Below are 26,781 nucleotides of genomic sequence, written 5' to 3' on the forward strand. Positions count from 1 at the left end.
TTTCACCGCCAACGTTAATTTTCCTTCCATGGGAACACAAATTTTTATTTCAGCGGGTGATGCTTTTAGGATTCCTTTATCCTAAAGTGTAAATAAACTCATATTTATTCACCTAGCCATACTACAGGAGTTTATTTAATTACAATAAGCAAATGCCGCTTACGAGAATAAGTTTTATCATTAGGCAGATACACACACACACACACACACACATAAAAACCTTGGGAAATAGGGGCGCCTGGGTGGCGCAGTCGGTTGAGCGTCCGACTTCAGCCAGGTCACGATCTCGCGGTCCGGGAGTTCGAGCCCCGCATCAGGCTCTGGGCTGATGGCTCAGAGCCTGGAGCCTGTTTCCGATTCTGTGTCTCCCTCTCTCTCTGCCCCTCCCCCGTTCATGCTCTGTCTCTCTCTGTCCCAAAAATAAATAAACGTTGAAAAAAATTAAAAAAAAAAAAACCTTGGGAAATATCTTAAGTAATATAATAACTTATCATTTTTCTATGTGAAAAGCCGTTTCTACTCATTAATGTATGAATTACAATTTATCATGCATTTAAAGTCCAAAGTCAAACCGAGTTAGGGGCAGAGTCTTCGGGAAGACCGCTTACCTGAGTGAGAGCACACAAATAATCCAGGATAAGGAAAAAAATTAAGTGGCCACAATAAAAGAAGAGAAAGAGGAAGGTGGAGGGAAATATACTAAAAGCAGAGGCCATGACCTCTGTTCACTATGGAAGGGCCGGTGGCAAAAAGTCAGGAAGTGTCTTGCACCCACATGACCACGTTATACAAAGCCAGCCTGTATGTAGTCTGGCACCCATTCTATTCAAAAGCCCTTCCTTCAAATCCATTTAGAGGAAGATCAACCAGACAAAAATGACAAAGCCAGCACACTGCTAGGCATGGGACAAGAAACAGCTCTTTAAATTGATGAAAAGATTAGTAATGCCATCCTATCTGGTGGTATTTCAATATGTCTAAAATTCATGGAAGATTAGATTCAAGAAAAAGGACACACATAAATATTTATTTGTATGCAAACACAGGCTGGACTTAAGAGGCACATGCTGAAATTTAGCAAAGACTTAAATCTACACAAAACAGGGTTTAGAAATCACTTGGTAATGTTTAAATGATGAAGGCTGAAATCCACACTGACAGCCGCAAAGAAATGGTAACCTAAATATCTAAGATATCATCCATGTCCTAGTGGCCGTAGGTTGAATATGGGTAACAACAACAATGTTAGCTCAGATGTGAAATAGTTAAATTGAGAATACACCAAGAAAGACTACCTCTAAATAAGATTCAAAAACACTCCTTAACAGAGAAAGCTAATAGCTAAAAGGCTTGTACGGTGGAGGTGGAAAATGTCGAGATCTTTAAATGTTAGAGAATCATATCTTCGTTTGACAGATCTAGCTAATCTTGAAAGGGCAACTTTCCATTTGAATACTAAGCAGGAGTTTATGGCCCAACCTTATAGAGATACAGAACTACACATTTATTGTTTGCTGGAAAAGGCAGTGGGACGCTGGAAAAAGAAATGATAAACCGCACTACTCTGTGCGATTTTCCTCGGGTGAGAAGCTAAACATGATTAAAGATGAACATTTTTGTTTTTCAGACGACTCTAAACTAATCAAAAAGGCAGTCATTTTACTGCAGGCAATGGAATCGCCTACCACAGAACATTTATAACACTGTATCTCAGTACACTGATGGGTGCATTTCAAATATTATCATTTGAAAGTGAAGGAAACAAACATTTCATCCTTCTCTGCCAAACAAACTTCTCCAGCTGGACCCCAGCATTGCCTGACACAGGCTCTCGCCATGGTGGATGGGAACACCCTCATCGTAAGGTCTTCTCTGTAAGCCTCCTTCAGGAGCTAGCTTCATTCAGACTACAGAAATTTTACCGCACTAGTATTCTGCAGATTTTTTTGAAATATGATTTAATACAGCATTACCTTGCCTTTTCTATTTTTTCTCTGCAAAAGCCAACACATACTCATACTCTAGAATGCCACATACTGTCCCGACTGATATGTAAGTCTAACCAGACCAGTCCTACTTGAATTAGTTAACAAAAGGCTCTGTGTCTAAGAGTGAAGGTGAAGAGAAAGGTCACGAAAGGGATTTCAGGGGTGCCTGGGTGGCTCAGTTCGTTGAGCACCTGACTCTTTATTTTTATTTTTATTTTATTTTGAGAGAGAGAGTGCAAGCAAGGGAGAGGGGCAGAGGAAGAGAGAGAGAGAGAGAGAGAGAGAGAGAGAGAGAGAGAGAGAATCTCAAGCAGTCTCCATGCCCAGCACGAATCCCAACATGGGGCTTGATCCCAAGACCCTGGGATCATGACCTGAGCCAAAATCAAGAGTCAGACACCCAAAGGACTGAGCCACCCAGGAGCCCTGAGCATTTGACTGAGATGCTCTGAAAATGAGCACTCTCTCTCTCTCTCTCTGAAAAAAAAAAAAAAGAAAAGAAGGGGATTTCAGGAAAGAACTTTATGACTTCCTCAACAAGAAACTAAATATCCATGGAAGAATTGTTGTTGGTAAAGATAGCAATTATTCATTGTAAATTGTCAAGCACTGAATGGAGAAGTGTTTTACCCATCACAGTACTTGCTCCCTGCCTCCTCTACCCTTCCCCCCAAGCTCAAAGGTAACTGGAGGGCAAATTATTTTACAAATCATGGTGAAGGTGCATGTTTTTGTTTTGCTGGGAGCTGGAAAAAGAAAAAGGCAAACGGGGCCTTTGAAACCTTCTCTTAAGCCACCAAATCAATGTGCTAAGGGCCTTTAATCATTCTACAGGGTAAAATTTCTTTCCTCCAAGTTGTGGAGAGGTACTGAAATTTATCTTTTCTCTGAAAAATTTAATACAGTTAAAATTCTGTTCAAAAGATGAAATCTAATCCCAGATTTCATTACTGGACTATTAAAGTGATCTATCTCTTGTGCACTCTGATATATCAAGATGAAACACTGCTTTAGGTTCAAGGGGAACAAGGCTACAGTTTTCCTTCTGAAACTGAGACCTTTGATATTTGATGAAACAGCATTTTAACAAAGCGAAGAATAAAAGAAAAGCAGCCAGTTTAGCAAAGAACTGAAAACATTTATCTAGCTGATGTTTGCTTTTGGAAAGGATAATTAATGCTACGGAGAACTTACTGAACTAATATTCTGCTGATTTTTCTTCACTCGTTCAGTCTCTGGAGTATCTTTTATGGCCGTGCCAGCTCCTACTTCTTTCTTATAAAATACCTTAATTATAAGAGAAGGAAAGAATAACTATAAGCGTATTAGAATTCAAGTCCTAGATTAGATTCTTGTAAAAGAAAGACAATGTCTCAGGTTCTCAAGTAACGTGAATACAGCCTCTATTTACAAGTACCAAGGTCATATCAATCAATTAAATAATCCATTATCACAATAAATGCCCAATTCTGGTTTCATATTGCATAGTATTCCCCAAGTAACCCTCTCATACTTGTTCTAGAGCATGCATGCTACCCTAGGTGGCCGCAGATTATTTGGTCTAAGGATATAAGTTGGCAAACTAGAGTTCCCGGCTTTAAATATGAATATATGTCACATGTGTGTCTGAGGAAAATCAAAGTGCATATTATAAAAGCTTACTAAGCAGTATCATTTAATTCAAAAACAGCATGAAATTTTAAGCAAGTGCTACTCTCCAAACACAAAGATGCCTTCATTCTCTTCAAAGAAAATACTGGTTCTGTCACCAACATCAAAGTTTACTCATTCTGTTTCCCTTGTCTTCCACTTATTCATTAACCTTCCCACATGTCTCTCCACTCCTACCAACAGCCACCCCTCTCAAAGACAAAGCAAACTGGGGTGCCTGGGTGGCTCAATCGGATAAGTGTCTGACTTCAGCTCAGGTCATGATCTCATGGTTCGTGAGTTCGAGCCCTGCGTTGGGCTCTGTGCTGACAGCTCAGAACCTGGAGCCTACTTCGGATTCTGTGTCTCCCTCTCTTTCTCTGCCCACCCCCCGCCCCCGCTCGTATTCTGCCTTCCTCTGTCTCATACATAAATAAATATTTTAAAAGACAAAGCAAAACAAAAAAAAAATGTTTACAGAATAAGAGAATGATTGTAAGAAAAGCATGTGAGGACAGAACCGCTCCCTCTGTTGAGACTAGGTAATCCAGGAGGCCCTGGTGGGGGTAGGAGAGTAGGCCCCAGAGATGTTTTCCTCCACAAGATAAAAATCTAGAATACCATGGAATCACAGGAGATAAGGGTGGAAACAGCTTTTTTCCCAGATCTTCCCTTCCAGCCAGACTTTTCCATTTATAAGCACACCTGCTTTGAACGCCCCAGAGGCACCTGTCTAGCACACCTTGAGGTTTGGAGCTTGCCAATTTATTTCAAAGTAGAAAAGATTGCAAAAGCCCTCAGACTTAACACAATATACAGTTTGATGAGACATTTGCTTAACTCCTGAAGGACTAATGAGCTAGTGCTACATAAAAATATTGGCTGTTTGGTCAATGTTTATAATTTTGTAATTCAAATTTATATATCCATTAAATGTAGACCCAGGCCCTTAATTCCTATCCCTGAAAATAAAAAATATGAAAGTTTAAGAATCGGTTACAAACTAGTAAATCCCTAAATACATTATCATTTTAAATCAGTGACCTGCAAGAAAATCACTTCATATGATTATTCTCCTCTTTGAAGTAAAATCTGTGTAGAAGATTAAGACCTCTTTCCTAAGCAAAATTTTAAATTTCAGTTAAAAAGAACTCTTGCTTGTACCAAAGAAGAAGATTTGAATTTGTAATTCCAAAACAATCATGATAAATTATACCTTGTAAGAACATTTGGTACTATTAAAGAACAAACAAGAGGCCCAAAATGGAGTCACTTATGTTAAACCCCATCAAGACTTAATACCTAACCTAATTGCAGTTTCAGCCTCTCCCAAGAGCAGAATTTTAAACCAATCAGCCTGGAATTTCCTGATCAGCGCGCTAGAGAGGTAATCTGCATGATAGACCCCCACCCTTTTCCTAGGGAAGGTGACCTTGTCTGAAGCAATCCTGTCTTTTCTCTTGCTAATAACTTCCTTGTCCTGCAGCTTTGGCCTATAAAGGCCTTACATTTTGTACCTCTCTACCAATCATCCTCTATTTATTTGTTAGATGGGATGCCTCCTGATTCCTGAATCATTGAATAAAACCAATTAGATCTCTAAATTTAATGGATTGAATTTTAGTTCTTAAAAAATGTTTTATTTTAACGTTTACTTATTATTGAGAGACAGAGCGTGAGCATGGGAGGGGCAAAAAGAGAGGGAGACACAGACTCCGAAGCAGGCTCCAGGCTCTGAGCTGTCAGCACAGAGCCCGACGCGGGGCTCGAACTCACAAACTGCGAGATCATGATCTGAGCAGAAGTCAGATGCTTAACCGACTGAGCCATCCAGGCGCCCCGAATTTGGTTCTTTAAAAAAGTACTCTTATTATGTTAAAGAAGTAAAGATAATATGTTTGACAGAAAATTCAAACAATGCCACAATCAGACAATGAGGAACAAAGGCCCTCCTAACGGAAACAAAATTTCAAGGTGGCAACTGTCAGGGAATTACTACTCACCGCACTAATGTTTTGTTGAGTTGTCTTGATTCTCTGCATTTCAGGACTATCTGCCACTGAAGAATAGTTAGAAAGCATCTTCTCTGCTTCGTCTTTATACTTTTTCTAGAAATAGAAACAGCTAACATGAATCTGAAACTGTGTGTGCGTTTGTGTGTGCCCACGGGCATGAGAGATGGAAAGAAAATGATGCCTCTTCCATATATGATGATTCAAAGCAGTTGTTGAGGTGACAGCAAAAATCAAGGGAGTAAGCAAACAGAGTAAGAAAACAGAGTAGAAAAGGGGCCTCCCCTCTTCTCTCGCGATGGTCCCCACCCTAGTCCATTCAAAGGCCTCTGGAGGGCTTGGCCTCTATGTCACTCCTAAGTTTAGAACCTTGTGATATTGTGATTTATAATAAGATATATCTATGGTCTTTGTCCCTATTTCTTGCACAGAACTCCTAAAACCCTCAGAATTTCTTGTGGTGAGAGTGATGAAGGTATCTCTTGCTATGTTAACGAAATGGTATTTGGACACACTGAAGTATGGGACTGGTTGCCAAGGAAACCAAACTTGTGATTAGAGGGTTGGACCTTTCAGTCCCAACCCCCAACCTCTGGGGATGGGAGAGGGGCTGGAGGCTGAATCGTCACCAATTGCCAGTGAGTTCATCAGTCATGCCCTATGTAATGGGGCCTCCATAAAAACCCAGAAGGAGAGGGTTCAGAGAGCTTCTGGGTTGGTGAACATTTGGAGATTTGGGGGAAATGGTGAATGAACCTGGAGGGGGCTTGGAAGTTCTGCGACCTTTCCCCGTGCCCTCTTCCATCTGGCTGTTCTGAGTCATAACTTTTTATAATGACCCACTGATCTAGTCAGTAAAATGTTTCTGAGTTCTGTGAGCTGCCCTAGCAAATGAATCGGACCCAAGGAGTGGGGGGCGTCCCAGGAACCTCTGGTCTATAGCCTGTTGGCCAAAAGCACAGGTGACAGACAGCTTGCAACTGGTATCTGAAGAGGGGAGGGGGACAGTCCCGTAGGACTGAACCCTCAACCTATGGAACTTGGTGCTGTCTTCCAGTAGATGGGGTCAGAGATGAGCTGAATTCTCCCATACCCGACTGGTGCCTGAGAACTGGCCGTCGGGGTGGGGAAGCCTCCACATACATGCATTGGAATTGGTGACGAGAACACAGAAGAAACCTACTCTTTGATGAGCAGCCCGGTCCCTGTTCAAAGGAGCCCCTAGAGCTCCTGCAAGTAAGCTGGCTCTCTCCACCCGCTATGTCTCACGCTTCTGGATTTATGCTTTTTGCTTCCTACTTCAGAAAAAGAGACATTTGTATAATGGAAAGGTACTAGCATTTCTGTAGTTGAGCTAAAAATCTCAATTCTTCTGTCTGGTAAATGTATTACTACTGAGAGCCCCAATACGTTCTCTGAGTACCAGCATTTTTACATTGTAGGTTTGGTTCGAGACCCTCATTAACACACCGAATCAACCCCACAAGCAGATACTATCACTGTCTCCCCTTACAGATGGGGAAACTGAGACACGAGCTAAGGATTTGAACCCAGGCACTCTGGGTCTAGAGCCAGCGAAGTTAGCCATGATGGCATGCTGCGGCTTGTGAAGAAAGGTAATTATTATTGAGACTCAGCACAGCATCATTACAACTGTATCCTAAATAATTAAAACTCCTTGAAGTTAGATGTATCCTTCTGTCACACATACACAAAAGCAATGCTATCAAGTTAAAGCAGGAATTCTGATGGTTCAGGTGTCACTTCCTATGGAAAGCCTTTACGCCTGATGCCTTACTTCCTGGTGGCATACATCACGCTTTGTAATATTTGCATGATTATTGATTATTAGATCAGTCTGCAGTTCCCCAAGGGCAAAACCAGGTCTAGTGTTGCATGTAAATCAAAGTATTTTCTGAATGAATGAATGAGATTGGCATTCTAGACACACTAAATTTCCTCCACTGATCCCAATGGCCATTTGCCTATTTTACGTATTTACTTCTAAGTTTAGTCAGCCGATATAGTTAAAGCCAACTTCTACAAGTTCATGTGCCAGCATGAGACATGGAGGACAGACGAACACGCACTTCAGGACCATCCAACAGCTGTATCATCTGAGGAGGCCGCGAAGCACACAAGTCCTCTGGCATTTGACGGCCATCAGGACACCCCCTTTTGCACCAGCAGGTGTTTGGACCCACCGCTTACGTTTTAACTGGAATGTTAACAAATTTGGTCAGATTTTGTTGAAAAGTATCTTCATCATAAATCCCGTTAATCAAATGTAATTCCTTGGTCAGTTTTCTATAACCCTTTTAATTTTTCATTCCCCTTTTATTATTTTTTTTTTCCATTGGGATGCACTTTTTTCCTTGTACATTGGATAGCAAAGACAATATTCAGTAATGAATTTTTTTGCCCGGATCAGATTTTATCAAGAACTTCTTCTTCCATTGCATATAGTCTTTTGTGGTCATATTCATATCCAGCTTTTCTATGAGAGTTTTTTTTTTTTTTCTAAAGGGTTTTCTAGAGGACATGTGACAGGTAGGTACACTTGGTAAATTAAATCTTACCAAGAAAACAGTTCTTCTCTTAATTTGTAGTTAATATTCTATTTCACCTTCCACCTTGTGTGGTTTTATTCACTCTTAGTTGGAGCTGATTGTTTTAAGGATAATATGCATTATGAAACGGTTAAAAGACAAACTCATTTTGTAATCATTTTCTGTAATGTGAGCACTGGATTCAAGTGTGCAGAGTCAAAAAATAAAAATAAAAAGATCAAAATGTCGTTGGACTCAAACAGGGGAGCCCGGACACTCAGTAACATCCATTGAATTGAATTTACAGCACTTGTCCCTTTTGTTAGTGAGATTAATCAAGTTTGGCCAATAGCTCCTTTATAATAGAGTGTACTGACTTTGAATACAATGCCCTCAAAAGATATCAATCTTAGAGACACACGAAGCATATGGTGATTGAATATCAGAAGAACGCATTCCTACCAACCTGGCTATAGATCTCCGATGCCCTCTTGGCTCGAAGCATATCCGGGATGTCCATGCTTATTTGCATCCCTTTCCCTTTAATTTCATTTTCCAAGTCCTTCTTATATTCTTTCTAAAAGAACGGAAAATAATCTTCAGAGCTTTGCTTAACCTTCCATCGTAATGCAGATATTTGCGTGTTTGACTGTCAAAGCCACACGTGTGAAGACGCCATTTTCGCTTTTTCTATACACAACTCACTGTGTCTGACATCAACCTTGTATCCCCATCTGTTTCTTACCTGGCTGGCCATTTCGGATGCCTTCTTAGCTCTCTGGATATCAGGAGTGTCTGTGCCCACCTGCATGCCCTTCCCTTTTATTTCAGTCTCCAGATCTCTCTTATAGTCTTTCTGGAGAAAATAAAACACGCAGTGAGGGCTCCACGCGAATTTGAAAAACCGTTGAAAACCATGATGTCATTTTGACATCAGGATCATGGCTTTTGACTCTTACTTCTTTTATTTCTACAAAACTAGGAAGAGTTTTAACTTGTGGGAGGAACATGGCTTGGAGTGACTTATTCACAAGTAATCAGAAGGCTGTTGTCTACTAACCTGAATTAGGAGAGAGAACACAGCCAAGGGGAAAGTTTTTATATTTCAATGTGATCAAATTGATCAATTATTGGTTAATATGTAATTCATCTGATGAATATCAACAAAACGTGATTGTAACACTGTCACTTTTTGCTCTGTAGTGAATCATTGTTGGTTGCTTTTCTGGAATCCAGTCCCCCTTCCCCCCCCCCGCCCCCCCACCATTAGCTCCCTGACTGGCCAACAGGCAGCTCACCGCTCCCCCAATGCAGTTGGGTGAGACTGGCCTAAGTCTGAGGGTCCTCTTGGGCTTACATAAATCATTAGACCCCATCCCTGGTGCTTCGTGACTGCTCCAGGGATAAGGGTGATTCTTTTTTTTTTTTAATTTTTTTTTTCAACGTTTATTTATTTTTGGGACAGAGAGAGACAGAGCATGAACGGGGGAGGGGCAGAGAGAGAGGGAGACACAGAATCGGAAACAGGCTCCAGGCTCCGAGCCATCAGCCCAGAGCCCGACGCAGGGCTCGAACTCCCGGACCGCGAGATCGTGACCTGGCTGAAGTCGGACGCTTAACCGACTGCGCCACCCAGGCGCCCCATAAGGGTGATTCTTTTACTACACAAGATATCAAGAAGTTTGTCTTCTTCTTCTAGACATGGGTGGAGAAGAAGGGGACCCCAGGAGGCGCGAAAAGCCTCTTTGCAAACAGAAGAAAGCCCGCCTGAGACCCGAAAATAGAAACTAAAACCGAATCACATGGTCTGGGCTCCAGATCAAGCCGTGCCTAGGGCTTCCTCTACTGTTTGGTTCTAAGAACAATAAATTATCTGAGGAGCTTAAACTGAATTATGTGTTACTCACAAAACAGTCATAATTACACAGACACAACATGGCTCAGAGACTTGTCACATTTGAAAACTCATCATAAAAAATAGAGCAAGATGTGCACAAGTTGTACACTTTTCTGTACGTATGTATTCTTCAATGAAAAATTTTGTTCAAGGAAAACGATTGACTGTATCTAATTAAATTTCTTCTGAAACAGTTATTTCCTATTATGTTAACATACTGTAGATGTGCCGTAATCGAGATTTGTACATTCCCTGTATACAGTAAATGTTGGCTTGCTTATTTGTCATATCCTAAATTTTAAAAGGTATAAACAAAGATCTCAATCGCAGAGAAATATTATATTTTGCCCTATCTTCTATTCATAACTTGGCCTATTTTCACTGACTCAGAGCCTCAACTTCACTTTTCTGAATGCAGTTTAAGTAATAGTATTTAACTTGCAAGATCACAAAAGTCATTATCAGTATGTCTATAAAAAGCCCCCCATTTTCAGTAAGCCTCTTTAAGGCCCTGAAACAAAGCACTTCATTTGAAGGATAACGTATGTAGAAAGTGAGGCACCGGGGTGCCTGGGAGGCTCATTTGGTTGAGTTTCCATCTCTTGGTTTCAGCTCAGGTCATGCATGATCTGACGGTTTCGTGAATTCGAGCCCCACATTAGGCTCTGCATTAAAAGTACAGAGCTTGAGGGGCGCCTGGGTGGCTCAGTCGGTTAAGCGTCCGACTTCAGCTCAGGTCATGATCTCGCAGTCCGTGAGTTCGAGCCCCGCGTCAGGCTCTGGGCTGATGGCTCAGAGCCTGGAGCCTGCTTCCGGTTCTGTGTCTCCCTCTCTCTCTGCCCCTCCCCTGTTCACGCTCCGTCTCTCTCTGTCTCAAAAATAAATAAACGTTAAAAAAAAAAAATCTTTAAAAAAAAAAGTACAGAGCTTGGTTAGGATTCTCTCTCTCTCTCTCTCTCTCTCTCTCTGCCCCTTTCCACTCACGATCTCTTTCTCTCTCTCTCAAAATAAATAAATAAACATTTACATTTTTTTAAAAAAGACACTGAGGCACTGATCATACACAGTCACCACGGTCCCAGGGTAGAAGTATGTCACTTAATTTTGCAATATGAATGTTCAAATCTAAAAGCGTTCTAAAGCACATAGACTACATAGGACACCAGTGACATCATTTATGTATTAATGCACAATAAAACACTCTAAAACTTAGAAGGCTTAAAACAACATGACAGCACCTTTCTTCCAAAAGGCAAGCCCCCGTGCACAAGAGCTTTTAGAGGCTCTGTCTGAGTCATGTTTGCTAATGTCCTCTTGGCTAAAGGAAGTCCTATGGTCAATTCCATAGGTATTGGAGGGTTTAACCATTGGGAGTCATTCATGTAGCAATATATACCTCATTCATTTCTTTGAAAAATTAAACCTTGAACTACAGAAAAGTCCCAAAGTTTGGCTGAAATGAATGTGAAAGCCTGTCAATTGGGTAAAATGTGACATGGTTACACGCAAATGAGATCTTTGGATGGCAAAGATAATAACATCACCACAACCCTGATGTATGGGCAATCATAGGACAGCTGACCCCCGCCCCAGGCCTTTTTCCCCCCTCTTCTCAATAACTAGCATCCAGCCCTAAGGTACACAGAGATATTGAAAGCAGCATATGGTTGAGTAAAACAAATCTATACCATTAGAAGGAAAGACATGATATTCTAACATGTCATAAAAGGAGTATGCCTTAGAAACCTGTCTTAGGTAAAAATGTAAAATCGCAAATTTATGTTCTTTCCACATTGTTTTCTCTAGGGCAAGGATGCTTTCTTTGGGTTTCAATTCTCAGGCCCATGAGGATGATTTTGAATCCTCTTCTCCAGCCTCGAATCCCTCACTCCCAACCCCCTTACTCCAATCCAGTACCTTGAATTGGATATTGCCCTCTCCTAATAAAGAGACAAATTTCAGAGAATTGTAAGTAGTGATTTGGTAGTTTCTTGGTAGTTAATTACGTGGCCCGAGGAAGCCACCACTAAAAAGTACGATTAAATCTACGAAATGAGTAACAAGACAGGGCTTGGACTAGGGCAGAGCAAAGTGGATGGATTTAGAAACCATGTTGGGGGTGGAGTCAATAAAGTTGCCGACAAAAGGAATCTCAGTGGCTTCTGAGACCTCACTGATGCCATTTGCTGAGAAGGGAGTGGAAAAGGAAGGCAGATCTGGGGGAAAATTAAGGGTTCTGGTTTTGGCACACGATATCGAGAGCATGTTAGGACACTTCACGTGCCGTTTACATGTGGCGATGCCTGTGACACATCGAAAGGTAAATGGTTGCATATTCACATCCATGTTATGAAACACTTAATCCTCCTGTAAGAATGAGGTAGAACTAGGGGCGCCTGGGTGGCTCAGTCGGTTGGGTGTCCGACTTCGGCTCAGGTCACGATCTCGCGGTATGTGAGTTTGAGCCCCGCGTCGGGCTCTGTGCTGACTGCTCAGAGCCTGGAGCCTGTTTCGGATTCTGTGTCTCCCTCTCTCTCTGACCCTCCCCCATTCATGCTCTGTCTCTCTCTGTCTCAAAAATAAATAAATGTTAAAAAAAAATTTTTTTAAAAGAATGAGGTAGAACTATATGAACCAACATGGAAAAGGGTCCATAATATGAAGCGAGAAAAACAAAGCACAGATCAAAACACATGGTATTCACGGATTTTTAAGTCCATGTGTGCCTCGTGTATGTTTATTTTATTACACATAAACACAGATCTGGAAGGTTCTACAGCAAATTTGCAACAATGGCAATCTCTCAGGAGAAGAATGGGAGGAGAGGTCTAGTGAAAGATTTTCAAGCGCCTGTTCGGCATGCAGTCCCCCAACTCCACCATTTCTAAACGAAACCCCTGTTGGTCAAGCATCTTACGCCATCCCCAGATGCTTTGTCTAAACCAGTTAGAATCATCCCATCCCCCTGGCCAGTCCCTAACCCTGGGCATGCAGCACCTGGCAGTTAATCAGTGGCTGCCTCCTACCCTCCAGATTTCCCGAGAGGAGTCAGTCCTGAGCCAGCTCTTCCTGGGGTCACTGCAAGGGTCACATTATAGCTCTCAGGGTAGTTCCACTGAACCCGCCCCGCCTCCCACCCCCCTGCTCAGCCTTGAGGTAAGTGAGCAGCATGCCTTAACCTGCACCCCAATATTCTCTTTACAAACGCTTCTCACAAAATCACCTCTTTCCAAATACTCTCTGCTCCAGTGACTGACTTATTTATTTATTGTGCGAGTCGGGGAGAGTGACAGAGAGAGAGAGAGAGAGAGAGAGAGAGAGAGAGAATCGCATGGAGCCCAACACAGGGCTCGATCTCACGGCCCTGGGATCATGACCTCTGCCAAAACCAAGAGTTGAATACTCAGTTAACTGAGCCACCCAGGCACCCCCTCCAGTGACACCCTTACAGTCTCAAAATTGCTGGAAAAGTTAGAGAGGGAGGGAGCCAAACCATAGGAGAATCTTGAACACTGAGAACAATCTGAGGGTTGATGGGGGGTGGGAGGGAGGGGAGGGTGGGTGATGGGCATTGAGGAGAGCACCTGTTGGGATGAGCACTGGGTGTTGTATGGAAACCAATTTGACAATGAATTTCATATTAAAAAAAATAAATAGTTAAGAAAAAAATAAAATTCCATCCTAAAATAAAAAAATAAAATTAAAAAAAATTGCTGGAGGAGTTCAAGAGGTATGGAACTGATTCTGAGGTATTTCCTTCCAAAAAATACACATATGGTCTGACTCCTGCACTGTGTTATCTGTTATCTATCATATCATAGCATCTAAGCCAAAACTTCTAAATTAAAATCCTGTCGTTACGTGTATTACATGAAGAGGAAAATATTAAATGAATGAACGTGGTCATTCATGATATAGAATACTTTAATACAAAATACTTTCATACAAAATGCTAACCCTGCAAGAATTTCAGGCACGGTGATGAGGTCAACAGGGATTATTTCAAGAATGTGCAACCAAATCATGCAGAAATGGTTATCGCTATCATGTTGGAGTCTCAATATGTGATTTTTCAAGTTCTGTTCAGAGAGTTGGAAACACAGATATACCAGGCAGCCCGTGACCTATCCTTTAAAATAAAACAAACATAGTATGAAAACATTTATTGTAACCTAGACGAATGTGAAATTTGTTGTATTACAAGAATAAGGTAAGAAGGTGTGTGTGTGTGTGTGTGTTCTATTAACATGACTTCCCCCCAAGTTTTCTTTGATATATTTAAAGGAAATGAGTAAAGCAGAAACTGTAAATTTTCAAACAAGCATGATGATTTGGAATGGTTTCCATTCCAAACTTCTACACTAGTCACAAAGCTTTGGGAAATTCCATGTGTTAATCAGGTTGTTAATACGATTTGTTCAATTCCAAAATACAGGTTTTAAGGCATCTGCACCATTCGCTCCACTAACCTGACTAGCTATCTCTGAAGCTTTCTTGGCATGTTGTATTTCAAGGGTGTCAGTGCCAATGTGCATCCCCCTCCCTTTAATTTTTGACTCCAGGTCTTTCTTGTATTCTTTCTGCAAAAAAAAAAAAAAAAAGAAAGAAAGAAAAGAAAAGAAAAAGAAAAAAAAGGCTACATTTCATAATATTCATACACTCTGGGGATAAACATACTATCTATAATCAATGATACCAAAAGATGGCTGAATATATAAGAAGAAAATACAGCTTACTTCGTACTACGAATGATCACCTAGAACTCAATTTTCTGAGCTGCTTAGAACTGTATCACTATTCTCACTGAAGAAGAGTATAGGACGCTCTGAAGGTTGTTACCATACATGGTGAGAATTTTCACTGACAACGGTCTGAAGGGCTGGAGGATAGAGAGGTAGGTTTAAGAGAGTTGATGCTAGAGAAAGAAGGCTGGCTTTGAGGCCAGAGTGTGTGTGACACAAGGTGTGACACAAGGAATGTTTAACATTTCTGGTTTACTCATCTGCAAAATGGGTGTAATAATTCCTGCATACAGGATCTATGTGAGGATCAGTGAGAGAGCATATAGCATAGTGTCCAGGGCAGAATAAGTGTTCAATAACTGATAGCTTCTTTTGGTCTTTTACTCCTATTTTCATATGCTAAGGCTCATTTATTGCTGTTCCTTCTGCCATCATGCCATTCAACTGTATGGGGATGGACTCTGCCATTGAGAGTCTAAAACGATCTTTCCGAGCATTACGGACAAGTGATTACAAGCTCTACATCTGAATGTGGACTGCACATGTCACCCTAACAGAAAAATCTGTACAGAATTACTAATTTCAGAATGTGTGATGACAGTATTAGCCAAAGACATCATAGTGCTTTCTTTAGTTTATTTAAAGAACATGAATATGGCCAACGATGAGTATACATTTTTTTAAAAACACATAAAAATCTTGAATCTTTTATATTAAAATATGATACGACTAAACTACCAAAGAAGTTAACTAAACAAATGAGTGACCATGAGAACCATACCAGATCATCCACACATTACACTCCTCTGGCTCCAGATACAATGATTAGGACGGATGGGTGTGGGCACAGGATACAAGTGGATCCAATGAGATTCAATCCTAGGACCTTCACTGTCACTATAAGAAACAGGTGCTCACTTCCCACTGAGATTACTGGCACAGAGGTGAGTCACCCTACTGTGAGGAGGGGCCATCACTTGGAGGCAGCCTCCCGAGGTTGAAGCAACAGAGAAGATAACAGAACTGAGAGATGAGGGAAGAGAGACATCATTTGAATTCCAACCTGAAGGAGACTTGACCTTGAACTTCGCTATTCATAAGCCAAAACATTCCCTTGATTGCTTAACCGGGTTTGAGTTGGGCTCCTATCATTTGCAGCCTGACGAATGGGGTCACCCTCATCACCACCATCACAGGTTACCAACATCCGGGGACACAACTCTAAATTTCTCACTGCTCAATTCAGTTAGACTCTCCTCCGTGCACAGTGCCATTACCCGACACCAAAGTAACATACCACAAGGATGAAAGAAAGCACTGAGTGCTTCAGGAACATTCCATTCCTTCCTACAAGTTCCATGCCAAGTAAGCAACGGATTTCATTTCCCAAAGAGGTTGCTGTGGGCTCACCCAGCAGCTGGGGTAAGGGCTGGAGGGCTCTGCTGGGCTGGGAGCAGGAGAGCTCGTGAACTGTCCTGCAACTCTTGATGGAACACAACGCCCGTCCCCAACCTTCTGCCTTTCACTTACTTAAAAGATCAAGTTAAATCTCATAAAAGTAGTCGGGCTTCTTATTTAGTCTGATTTATGTACATTTCTCTACGGTGGGGAAACGGTCATGGTTCTCATGCCACGTGGAAAGGAGATGGTGAACACACTTTTTTGTTTTTTTAGTTCATCGACTGGGAAATGACAACTAGGACATAGCTACTCGTATTCATCTCCTACACAGAAGTTGTGGACTGTCTGTAATCTTGGAGAAAGATTTACAGACAAGGAAATCAGCTGAGAAATCCCTACATTCTCAGGTGGTGAATAAATATACTCACCTCGCTTGCCATTTCAGATGCGCGTTTTGCTCGCTGAATGTCAAGAACGGCTGAGTTAAGTTCCATTCCTTTCCCTCTTATTTCATTTTCCAAATCTTTTCTATATTCCTTCTAGGAGACAAGAACATTACAGTTCAACACTTCCTGGGACACTCTTTAACTGATAAACCGTTTCTCATGTTTTCTAGAGATCACAGAAAGGAGAAAATATTTCTAGAGGGAATGAATCAGACTCTTGAGTATTTATGCTCCTTATTTCCCACAGAGACTTCATTTTCTCTTTTAGTCATGTTTAGGGTGGCTTCCAGTATTATCAGTAATTTCCCTTTCATCCTTTCTTCCAATATATTTTGGTACCATATTGGTGCCATATTTTAAAAAGATGTCTCCCTTTTAAGTGGTGAGGAAGGTCTTAGGAATGGATGCTTCTTATTAATTATTTGAAGTATTTCTTTGAAAGCTGTCTATAAAATATGAACCACCAACAGATCACAGTTGAAAAAGAATTGAAAATTACAAAATCAAAAGGACTGATGTAGCCAAAGTTTAAAAAAAAACCCCACTTTATTCAGATTCATAAAACCAAATAATTTCCTACAGATTGATAATACATAGTTTGAGTGTCATCTATTTTAACATTATATTTTAAGTAGATCCAAATGTCTTTACTAATATTTACATATAACTTGGGTTTTTTTTTCTGCTAATGAATTTCTTTTTTTTTCCTACTGAATGCATTATGAAAACAATATATATCTTGATCCGATTCAACTAAGTCGCACTTATGACCAACTTGGCAGATAAAAGATGAGGCTTCCTCTAATAATAAGAAGTCATGTTCCAGTTAATTCTAGGGTTTATTTGATGTTATTTTCTCCTTGTCCAGCATAATTAAATTAGCTAGTCCTCTGCTTAACTAATAGCCTACAAGACATTGTAATGACCCGAATGTAATTTTGGAAAGAGCTCTGGAGTCCAATGATCTGGATGAAAGTCAGAGTGCTTCGCTTATTTGGTCATGTGACCTCCAAAAGACTTTAAGTAACTGAGCCTTGATTCCACACACACAGGCAAAATGAAAATAAAAATACTTTTTCCACCAATGTCTCAGGGCAATTGGGAGAATGAAATGAAGTATGAAACAATATTTTGAACATTCTGAATGGCAGTATAAATGTAAAAACCATAATAAAGTAAAAACTGCAAAGACAATTTAAAGCTAAGTGCTTATACTTAGAAAAGTTACAATTTCATTAAGCTACTGAGAGTCCTTTTAAAAGAACTGAATTAGAAGATTTTTTAATCATCGTCTTCTGGGCCATTTCCTATCCTGATGCATACGTTCTGAATCAATAAATCTAAAATAAGATTCATTCAAAAAGAGAAATGAAAGAGAAAGTCAATGGCATGTACATTAAAGTCATTTACGGACCTTAAAATAGACCTTACACTGTCATTTGTATATAAATGCGAAAAAGATTTCCTTTTCAAAATTTCATATAAATAGTGCATATTTTTTAAATGGAAGACAATAATAGTAGGAAGTTGCCATTTGATTAGCCTTCAACTTCAAAAAATTTTATAGAACTGGCAGGGAGAAAAGGTAGGATAGCACAAGCACTCTTCCATAAATTATACACCTATTTCAGTCCCACATACATCGCAACAGTGAAGCACATTAAATTTCTAAAAGCAGTTCAATGGTAAAGGCCAACTGGCAGTCAGTTATTAAGGAAGTTCATGTAGGTAATTGTACTTGAATTTATTTCACTGGTTTAAGATATTTCTTTCAGGAATAGTTTCTTCAGTTCAAAATTCAGGGTGAAATGGAGGTTTCTAATACTTCCCCTTAATGTGAAAAGAATCTATTAAAAAAATTTTTTTTGAAAGAGAGAGAGAGAGACAGAGCACAAGTGGGGGAGTGGCAGAGAGAGAGGGAGACACAGAATCGGAAGCAGACTCCATCCAGGCTCTGAGCTGTCAGCACAGAGCCAGATGGGGGCTCGAACCCAAAGATGGTGAGATCATGACCTGGCTGAGCCGAAGTCGGATGCTTAACCAATTGAGCCACCCAGGCGCCCCTAAGGAGAATCTATTTAAGCAGGGAGTTGGAAGAGCTCCAAGTTACTTTTCAGGCATTAATAAACAAAAACAAAAATAAATTTTTAAACGGATGGACTAGGAGCATGGTATTTTTAATTGTTAGGTTCGAAGACCTTAATGTTCAACAAAGGTAATCCATTAATTGTGAGCCAAAATGCACCAAGTTAGAGGATGGGGAGAATCCTGCTGAGAGTAAAATGAAAAATCAACACGAGTTCCTATGGTCTATATACTGAATATTTGTCCCCCTGAGAACACAATCCACTCATAAATAATGTGCCGTTTATTCAGACCTTCACCTTGGAGCATCTCATTTCTGCTATCAGATGTCATGAGAATGCTACAGGGGTGCTGCAGAAAAAAACCAACTGTTTATAGATCTTCCGAGATATAACCAAACACAAAATCAGACTATTTTTCAAGTTTTTTCCAGGAAATCTGGGTGAGTTTTCCCCCCAACTTTAAGTGGAAATATTAACACACACTTTCCTGTTTCTAATGAAAATGAAAAACTCTACTAACAAAGGTTAAAGTGAGAGTGGGGGAACGGATTAACATCTTAAACAGTAGAGAACTGTCAGGTAAATACTTCCTGGGTTCTTTCTTTAGCTTTCTATCACAATATTTAACAGTAAATCACAAGATCATACCTCTTTCAGAAGGTTGGTGATGTACTTAACATGTAAAAATTCTGGAGTCTTGTCTAAATCGAGTGATGACCTTCCTTTAATCTCCTTCTCAAAATCCTCTCTGTAAACTTTCTGTTAAATAAAACCATGTAATTTTAAATTTAAGAAAATACTAGTGACTGTTGAGAAGATATTAGTACCAGAGTTCCCAGAACAAAATTGATGTTTTCCTTATATAATTCTACCCCCTCAGAGTCATCAGAGCCACAAGAACACGATTCCACCTTTACCGTAAATTTTAGAATTCTACCAAACAAAAGGAGAACCGTTAAGTACCAACTGCCTCTGGGAGAGCGCTCTGAGTGAGGCTACTTAACGTCTTACTAGCGTGTCATTGTTTGACGTCAGCTGGATTGGAGAGGAAAACCAGTAAAGTTGGCTATTTGCGAATCACGTGACTGGTTGGTGCTAAAGGGAGTGGATCATCCACGGGGGGAAAAAAATCTGGTTTCAAGGAAGGCCATTTAAACCACAATAGCATTAATGTTGAGGTTCTTCTCACCCCTTTCAGTGTTATCCTTTTGTGAATTCAGCAAAGACCATCTCTAAAATGTAATGGAGGCTGGTGCACATTTTCCTTTAATGATTTTGGCATTGAGACTATTTCTCTACCATCTATGGGGTTTGATATGAATTAAATTACACTGTGAGGAGTCTTCTCTCCAATCTGACAAATTGTTCTCTAGGTTCACAACAAGGAATGAAAAGGGGAATGCGCACAGTGCTGTGGAGGGCAGGCATCCATACCCCCACTTGCCCCTTGGACATTCTCTGCCATCCTTTGGCTAAGATTCCCTCCATTCCAACGTTTGGACGATGCGTTTGAAAACCAACGGCAACTCATGCGTTAGGACTATAAAACCAATCTCTCCCAATAACAAAACTGTCCATCCATGTCCATCCATGTCCATACTTACCGGACAAACAAAAGCCCGTGTTTTACCAGCTAAGTATTTTATTCAAATTGCAGCACAAAGATGATAAGGGTAAATTTCTGCATGAGATTGTTACTAAGGCAAAATGAAAAGCCATTTCCAGGTTCATAATATACTTATTGCAGAGATAGGTAATTGTATTAAGGAGTTCTCCCAAGCCACGAGGGAGGTTGAGAGAAGCATGTCGTTGCCTCACCTGTATTTGTGTCACGAACAGCAGGTTCAACAAATGACCTATGTAGAACCACACACACACACACACACACACACACACACAGAAAAGGCCACAATAGATGTCCTGGAAATACTAAATTTAATGAAGTGATTAAGAAGTTGCATTGAGAACATTCTGAATTAAAGGAACTATAGATATTATTAAAGAACAATGAGAAATTGTCCCCTTCTTTATGTGGAACTAACCAAAATTATACGGTTATAAAGCTGAATCCAGGGCATTTCCAGACTAAAAATGTCTCTTTAAAAAAAAAGTAAAAATATAAATATGGGTATGTTTATTTACTTCAGATAATTGACTCCAAAAATCCTTTCTTCTATGAAAAAAATATTTTACTGAAATAAGTCATTGAGGATGGTTGATTATGACCAGAACTGGCCAACACATGACTAGGGGGGGAAAAAAAAAAAACCTTTAGTATGCTTTTTGTCAAGAGAGCTATATTTATGAAACAGAAGACAAAGAACTTTCCAAAGCCAGATTTAGAGGTTTCTTCTAGAAAGCCGACTGATTAAACCTATACCTAGAATAGAAGAAAGTGAGAGAAGCCTAATTATAGGCTGTCACAGAAACATTAGTGACTATTCCTGAGATCATAAACACTTGGCTTTACCCATAGGAGGTTCAAGAAGCTCGTTGACAAGCTTACCTCTTAAGGATAAAAACCATCCCTAAGCCAGATGGTTCTCTCTGTGTCCACTTTGTTGGATATCTTTCACATCGACTGATCTAAAATTTTCAGATATTTTATGTTTCTAGCCTTTAGAGTATAAATTTGGTCTCAAGATATTTTCTATTGGGAGATTTCTCTCTCTCTCTCTGTCTCCTCAAACCCTGCCGAGCAGAAACATAATTGCTGAGCCTAAAAATCCAATAGCCAATGGCTATAATTAAAGGGAAAACATGTCTCAGCCTCTGCAAAAGGTAATTCCCCCCCTAGTGACAATATCAGAAATCAGAATAGTGAAAATTGAAAGCCAATATTAACAAAAGGCCCACTCAGCCCCCAATGTAAGCAAACTCCACAGCATATAATAAATGTATTACTACAGTTAAACCTTAAAGCTGTTTGCACCTGATGTCAAAACAGCCAACCAAAAGGAATCGATTAGTTCATTTGACAGATTTTTATTTTCAGTTGGCAACATTTTATTTTCCTTTTGTACTAGGTAGCCACAGCAATGGTAAAGGCAAAGGTAGCAGACTTCTAGAAACAACAGCACTTTTCCAGTGCAGAAGGTGCCTTTAAAATTCCTGTCATCGGCATAGTGAAATCTGTTCTTAGGGAATCTTGCCCTTTTGAGGGTCCATCCCCAACAGAAAAAAAATCAACTGAGCATTTCATGCAAAGAAAAACAAGTTGGCCTACTTTGCCCATTGACTCTCTAAGAAGAAGATTCTCTTTATGTTTGGGGGGATGGTTGTTTGTTTTTTTAATCCATCTGGTTTTTATGACTTTAAGTGAGGGGACTATTTGTTTTCTTCCATGAGTCCGTGTTTCTCAAAGCGTGGTCGCTGGACCACCAACATCAGAAGCTCCCGGGATATTGTTAAAATCCAATTCCCAGGCTCCACAGCAAGACCCACGGAAGCACATCCCGAGGCAGCAGCGAGGGATGTGTCTTCCCAATATGCTTCCCTGAGACACCGAGTTCAAACACCACAGCCACGGGCAGGAAGAAGGGCCGGGAAAATGGGGTCTTCAGAAGAAAAAGTACAGAGAGGATCAAAGAGAAGGAAAACAGGAACATGTCCCTTTGTGAATAAAGCAAGGCAATGTAGCACAAACAGCTAAATAATAGCAGCCCGGGGCTGATGGGAAGAACACAGAAAACCCAGTTTGAAGGTGCTGGTCTTTTCCTTAAAGGAGGAGGCAGGACTATGAGTGAGAGATGGGGGAGAAGGAGCCGAGCCGGGCGAGGACTATAAACTCTACAGGCCCCGGAGGCTCAACCCGGAGGTTGCCTTCCAGCTCCCCACTTGGCATCATCACAGCACTTGACATACTATTCTTGAAATGCAGAGAAGGTGGTAGGACTGAATGTTCGCGTCACTCCAAAATGCATATGTTGAAACCCACCCCCAATGTGATGGATGCATTAGGATCCATCCTTTGGACGGACTTTCCTTTGGAAAGTCATCAGGATCGATGAGGTGAGGAGGCGGAGGCCTTCGTGATGGGGTTAGCGCCCTCCTACAAGTCACGAGGGAGCTTGCTTCCCCTGTCTACTCTCGGCTACACGAGGACACAGAAAGAAGGCAGCAATCTGCCCCCCACAAAAGGATCTCGCTAGAAACACGACCTCCCGGCACCTTGATCTCAGACCTCCAGCCTCCAGAAGCGTAAGAAATACATTTCTGTTGTTTAAGCCCCTCAATCTGTGGTACTTGGTTAACAGCAGCCCAAACTGACAAAGACAAAGACAGGCCGGTAAAAGCTATCCCCCTAAACCTAAGTTGTGGTAGGGCTTCTCAACTATGACCAAATTTACCTGCTCCGCCAGGTCAGTTAAAACCAACAGCTAATTTAGTCGAAAGATTCGCCTGACTATTCTTGATCAGACTCCTCTCTATTGGCTTAAGAAGTTACAAGATATGAAAAATACACGCGATGATCTTCTCCTTTCTTGCTTGAAGAAGAAATCAGACAACTTGGACAATTCAACAAGCCACAGTAATGTCTGAGTGCCCTTTCCTTGCGAAGAGGAATTATGACATTTCAACCAACAGCACATAAACTGTTTTCAAATTTCTTGTGAGAGTTCTATGGTCCAGAAGTTATCTTTTCTCCCTGTTTCGGTCTTGTTACTGGAGAACAGAAAAGATGGTGCCCACGGAGCACACATAGCTGGAACACCCCGGAACACTGGGCTGTAGTCAGCTGGCTGATAGTACTGTCCACTATTTCTGTCCCTCTGAAGTAATAACTTGGTGTACCCATAGAATCTGGATGTTGGCTGCAGAGAAAACCTTCTGTGCCTGGTATCTGGTCCCCCAAAATGTAGGGACAAAACATGAACAAAAGAAATCTCACTGGGAAAGAGCAAAATCATTTGGGAAATATCTGGACACGACTCAGCATCATTTTAAGTAGAGAACAAAGTACATACATACAAAAAAAACTCTTAGCTTCTCTCTTCTCTTGATATTTGAAAACTTCCATGTCACTGTTTATTTGGGGGAGGGAGGGAGGAATCAACTAAATAAGCTAACAGAGACACGAGAATCTTTCATGACTTTCCCAGGCCCTAAAACATTGGCATTTCCTGGATATGTAATTTCAGAGAAGACAATTAATTTCAGTGGATAATCATCAATCTAGGGGATTAGTTGACATATATAAAGGTTTGATCATATTGCTTAGCACAGAGTAAGTATCTAATAAATGTTCTATTGTCGCTGAAAAATAAAAGGCAAATAAAGCAACCAGCCCTTCGTTTTCTTTTCCTTTTTTTTTTTTTTTCCTCCTCATCAGACTTTTTACCTGGACACAAACTGAAAATGTCAACTTTGTAATCACAGGATGTGATCAGTTGGGAGAGCATGTGACTATTGATCTCAGGGTCATGAGTTCAAGGCCCACGTTGGGCGTAGAGAATACTTAAAAATAAAGAAACGAAAAAAATAGTTGATAGCAAATCAAAGGGACTCACCTCACTATGCATCTTTTGAGCCTCCTTTGAAGCTTGATACAATGGCGTCTCAACAAATTCAAGCATGGATTTCCCCTTATTTTTCTCATATTCTTCTTTATACTTAACCTTCATTGAAAAAAAAGTATAAAGAGCACATAAAGTTCATTAGCCCTTCCACAAATAGAGCGAAGTAAAATCAGTATGTCCAAAATTAATCATCCTGGTTTCTAAAATCACATTATTCTGGCCACTTTGGGTTAGTCAGTGGGTCCCCTGTGGTTAATGACGTACAAAAAAAAAGTAAACAGGCAATATATAAAAATATTTAAGAAGTAAAAATAACTTAGAACTACTAAATAACGTAGTTCTGGGACTTGGATGAAGTATTTAAATTACTGCGATATACAGATATATCTCATATGTAAGGGGTTAATATGGATACGATCATTTTATACACAGAGACAGAGCTGCAGAGATCCCTGCGATGGCTTCAAAAGTCTATGAGTAAATCATGAACAAGGAGGAAAACATAGTGCGATTTTGTCTTTCTGTCAAAGGGAAGGCAGTGTTCTCTGGGGGCACTGAATTTTTCCATAGATGTTGAGCAAAACACACACACAGAGCTTTTATGAGATTGCTTTCAGTTTCACCCTGCATTATTTAATAATATCATGTCATGAATTATTTATTTCAATTACAACCAATCTCCATCTTATTTTAGTTTATAAAATGATCGATAAGTTCCATCTCCTAATAACAGAAACCAGAATTATACGTAGCTGTCAGAGTGATTGGCTTTTTCTTAGCAGTGTCCCTTTTTAAATTAAATTCCCAGAAAAGTTTTGATCATGATTCATTTCCTTCAGAAATGTATTTTCATTAAAATCCTTAGGTGTAAATAATTTTTTTTTTATGAAATTGCTCCTTAAGTTATATAATAACAGCAGTTTTAATGGCATTTCAATACAAAGGCAGCTTTTCAATACTTAGAACTTTGTGATAGTGGGAAATGTTACAGATTTTTTTGAATTCCTATTTGTAGGACGACTTTTGTTTCGGAGAAGTAGCTAGAGTGATCAATGAGAGTGTTTGAAGTGTAGTAACATACTATGGTAGGATAAAACTTTGTGGGAAAAAATAAATGAAAATAAGAATACAAAGAGAAAAAAAAAAAAGTATGTTTCCAAAGCTTAAAGGAGAGCTGATCTGTATATTTTTTTTTTAATTTTTTGTTTGTACATTTTTTAAATAAATGAAGGTGGGTATCAAATCATTAAGGAATGTATGTTCCACAGAGTACGTTTAATAGACTGATGTAAAATTATATCTTTTTATTAAATTTTTTTTTTTTCAACGTTTATTTATTTTTGGGACAGAGAGAGACAGAGCATGAACAGGGGAGGGGCAGAGAGAGAGGGAGACACAGAATTGGAAACAGGCTCCAGGCTCCGAGCCATCAGCCCAGAGCCCGACGCGGGGCTCGAACTCACGGACCGCGAGATCGTGACCTGGCTGAAGTCGGACGCTTAACCGACTGCGCCACCCAGGCGCCCCAAATTATATCTTAATAGATGCTAGAATGACATCTTTTGTAACTACTCAGAATAAAAGAAATATGCAGATACCAACTTTAAAGTGTGCATGGAAAAAGAAATTTTAAAATTTCTTTCAGGGAATACACAGAATCTTATCGTTGAAAGAAACATTAACATAAGATCATTTTTAATCACACTGGTAATTGAGCTGAGAAATTATACTAAACTTTGCGCCCGGAAAATGAATTCTGCAGCTGAAAACGACAAATCGGTACACTATAAAAACTGAAATCGTCAGGAGATTTGATCATTTAAGTAACTGATACAAAAGTTTAACATTGTGTGAAGGATCTTTCTTTACGAAATGCTTTGCCCCCGAAACATGGTTCCAGCTTTCCCAACCCAGTGAGACTGAATAGTGTTTGAGATCTTCCAAAGCAACGTTCACTTCCTCAGGATGCAGGTCCTTTTCGGCTGTTGCCCCGGCTCAGGGGAGGCCTGTGGCGGTGGGTAGTTAAAGGGTCCAGAAGGTGGTGGGGGGAGGGGTTGCGCACCTGACTCTGGAGCTTGGCGTTGCCTTTATGGTGCAAGTGTTCAGCGGCGTCCGCATCAAAATGGTACATTCCTTTGTTTTCCTCAAAAAGCTTTCTATACTCTCGCTAAAACAGAGAACGTGAAAATAAAATCAGGATAAAAGAGACTGATTAAAGCAACTAATCCTTAGGAATGCAAACTAAAAAGTACAAGGCAACAAGAGCAGCAAACCCATCGTGCTGGCTGCTCTTGTGGACTTCCCACACTAAGGGAAACCACAAGGCCAGGCAGACCAGCTCTAGGTGGTCAAGGCAAGACACCCAAGAGAAGCAGGGGACAGCCAGCTGTCAGCACAATGTGAAAGACACTGGGGAGTGGCAATGTTAAAGCCAGTGACGGGACTCGTGTGACCAAGCAAGGTGGGCAAAATAAAGGCGATCTGTCCAGC

The 26,781-nt window shown here is 40.4% G+C and overlaps 1 protein-coding gene across 12 annotated transcripts in view; it reads right to left on the minus strand.

The window, feature by feature from the left end:
* Nucleotides 1–26,781, minus strand: part of NEBL (nebulette) — a 366,680-nt gene that overhangs the window by 42,088 nt on the left and 297,811 nt on the right. For 7 of the 12 annotated variants that reach the window (XM_047867227.1, XM_047867228.1, XM_047867237.1 and 4 more), the window contains 9 exons: nt 26,354–26,458; nt 24,283–24,390; nt 19,421–19,531; nt 16,668–16,778; nt 14,566–14,676; nt 8,945–9,055; nt 8,666–8,776; nt 5,642–5,746; nt 3,183–3,275 (listed from right to left, as the gene is read on the minus strand). The exons of 1 other annotated variant lie outside the window; for it this stretch is intronic. In XM_047867227.1, the coding sequence (XP_047723183.1) occupies nt 3,183–3,275; nt 5,642–5,746; nt 8,666–8,776; nt 8,945–9,055; nt 14,566–14,676; nt 16,668–16,778; nt 19,421–19,531; nt 24,283–24,390; nt 26,354–26,458 (966 nt within the window). The remainder of the gene's footprint in view (nt 1–3,182; nt 3,276–5,641; nt 5,747–8,665; nt 8,777–8,944; nt 9,056–14,565; nt 14,677–16,667; nt 16,779–19,420; nt 19,532–24,282; nt 24,391–26,353; nt 26,459–26,781) is intronic. 4 more of the 12 variants (XM_047867229.1, XM_047867232.1, XM_047867233.1 and 1 more) reach the window with 4 other exon arrangements.

The sequence above is a fragment of the Prionailurus viverrinus genome, chromosome B4, assembly GCF_022837055.1.
Source record: "Prionailurus viverrinus isolate Anna chromosome B4, UM_Priviv_1.0, whole genome shotgun sequence".
In the NCBI taxonomy this organism is placed as follows: domain Eukaryota; kingdom Metazoa; phylum Chordata; class Mammalia; order Carnivora; family Felidae; genus Prionailurus; species Prionailurus viverrinus.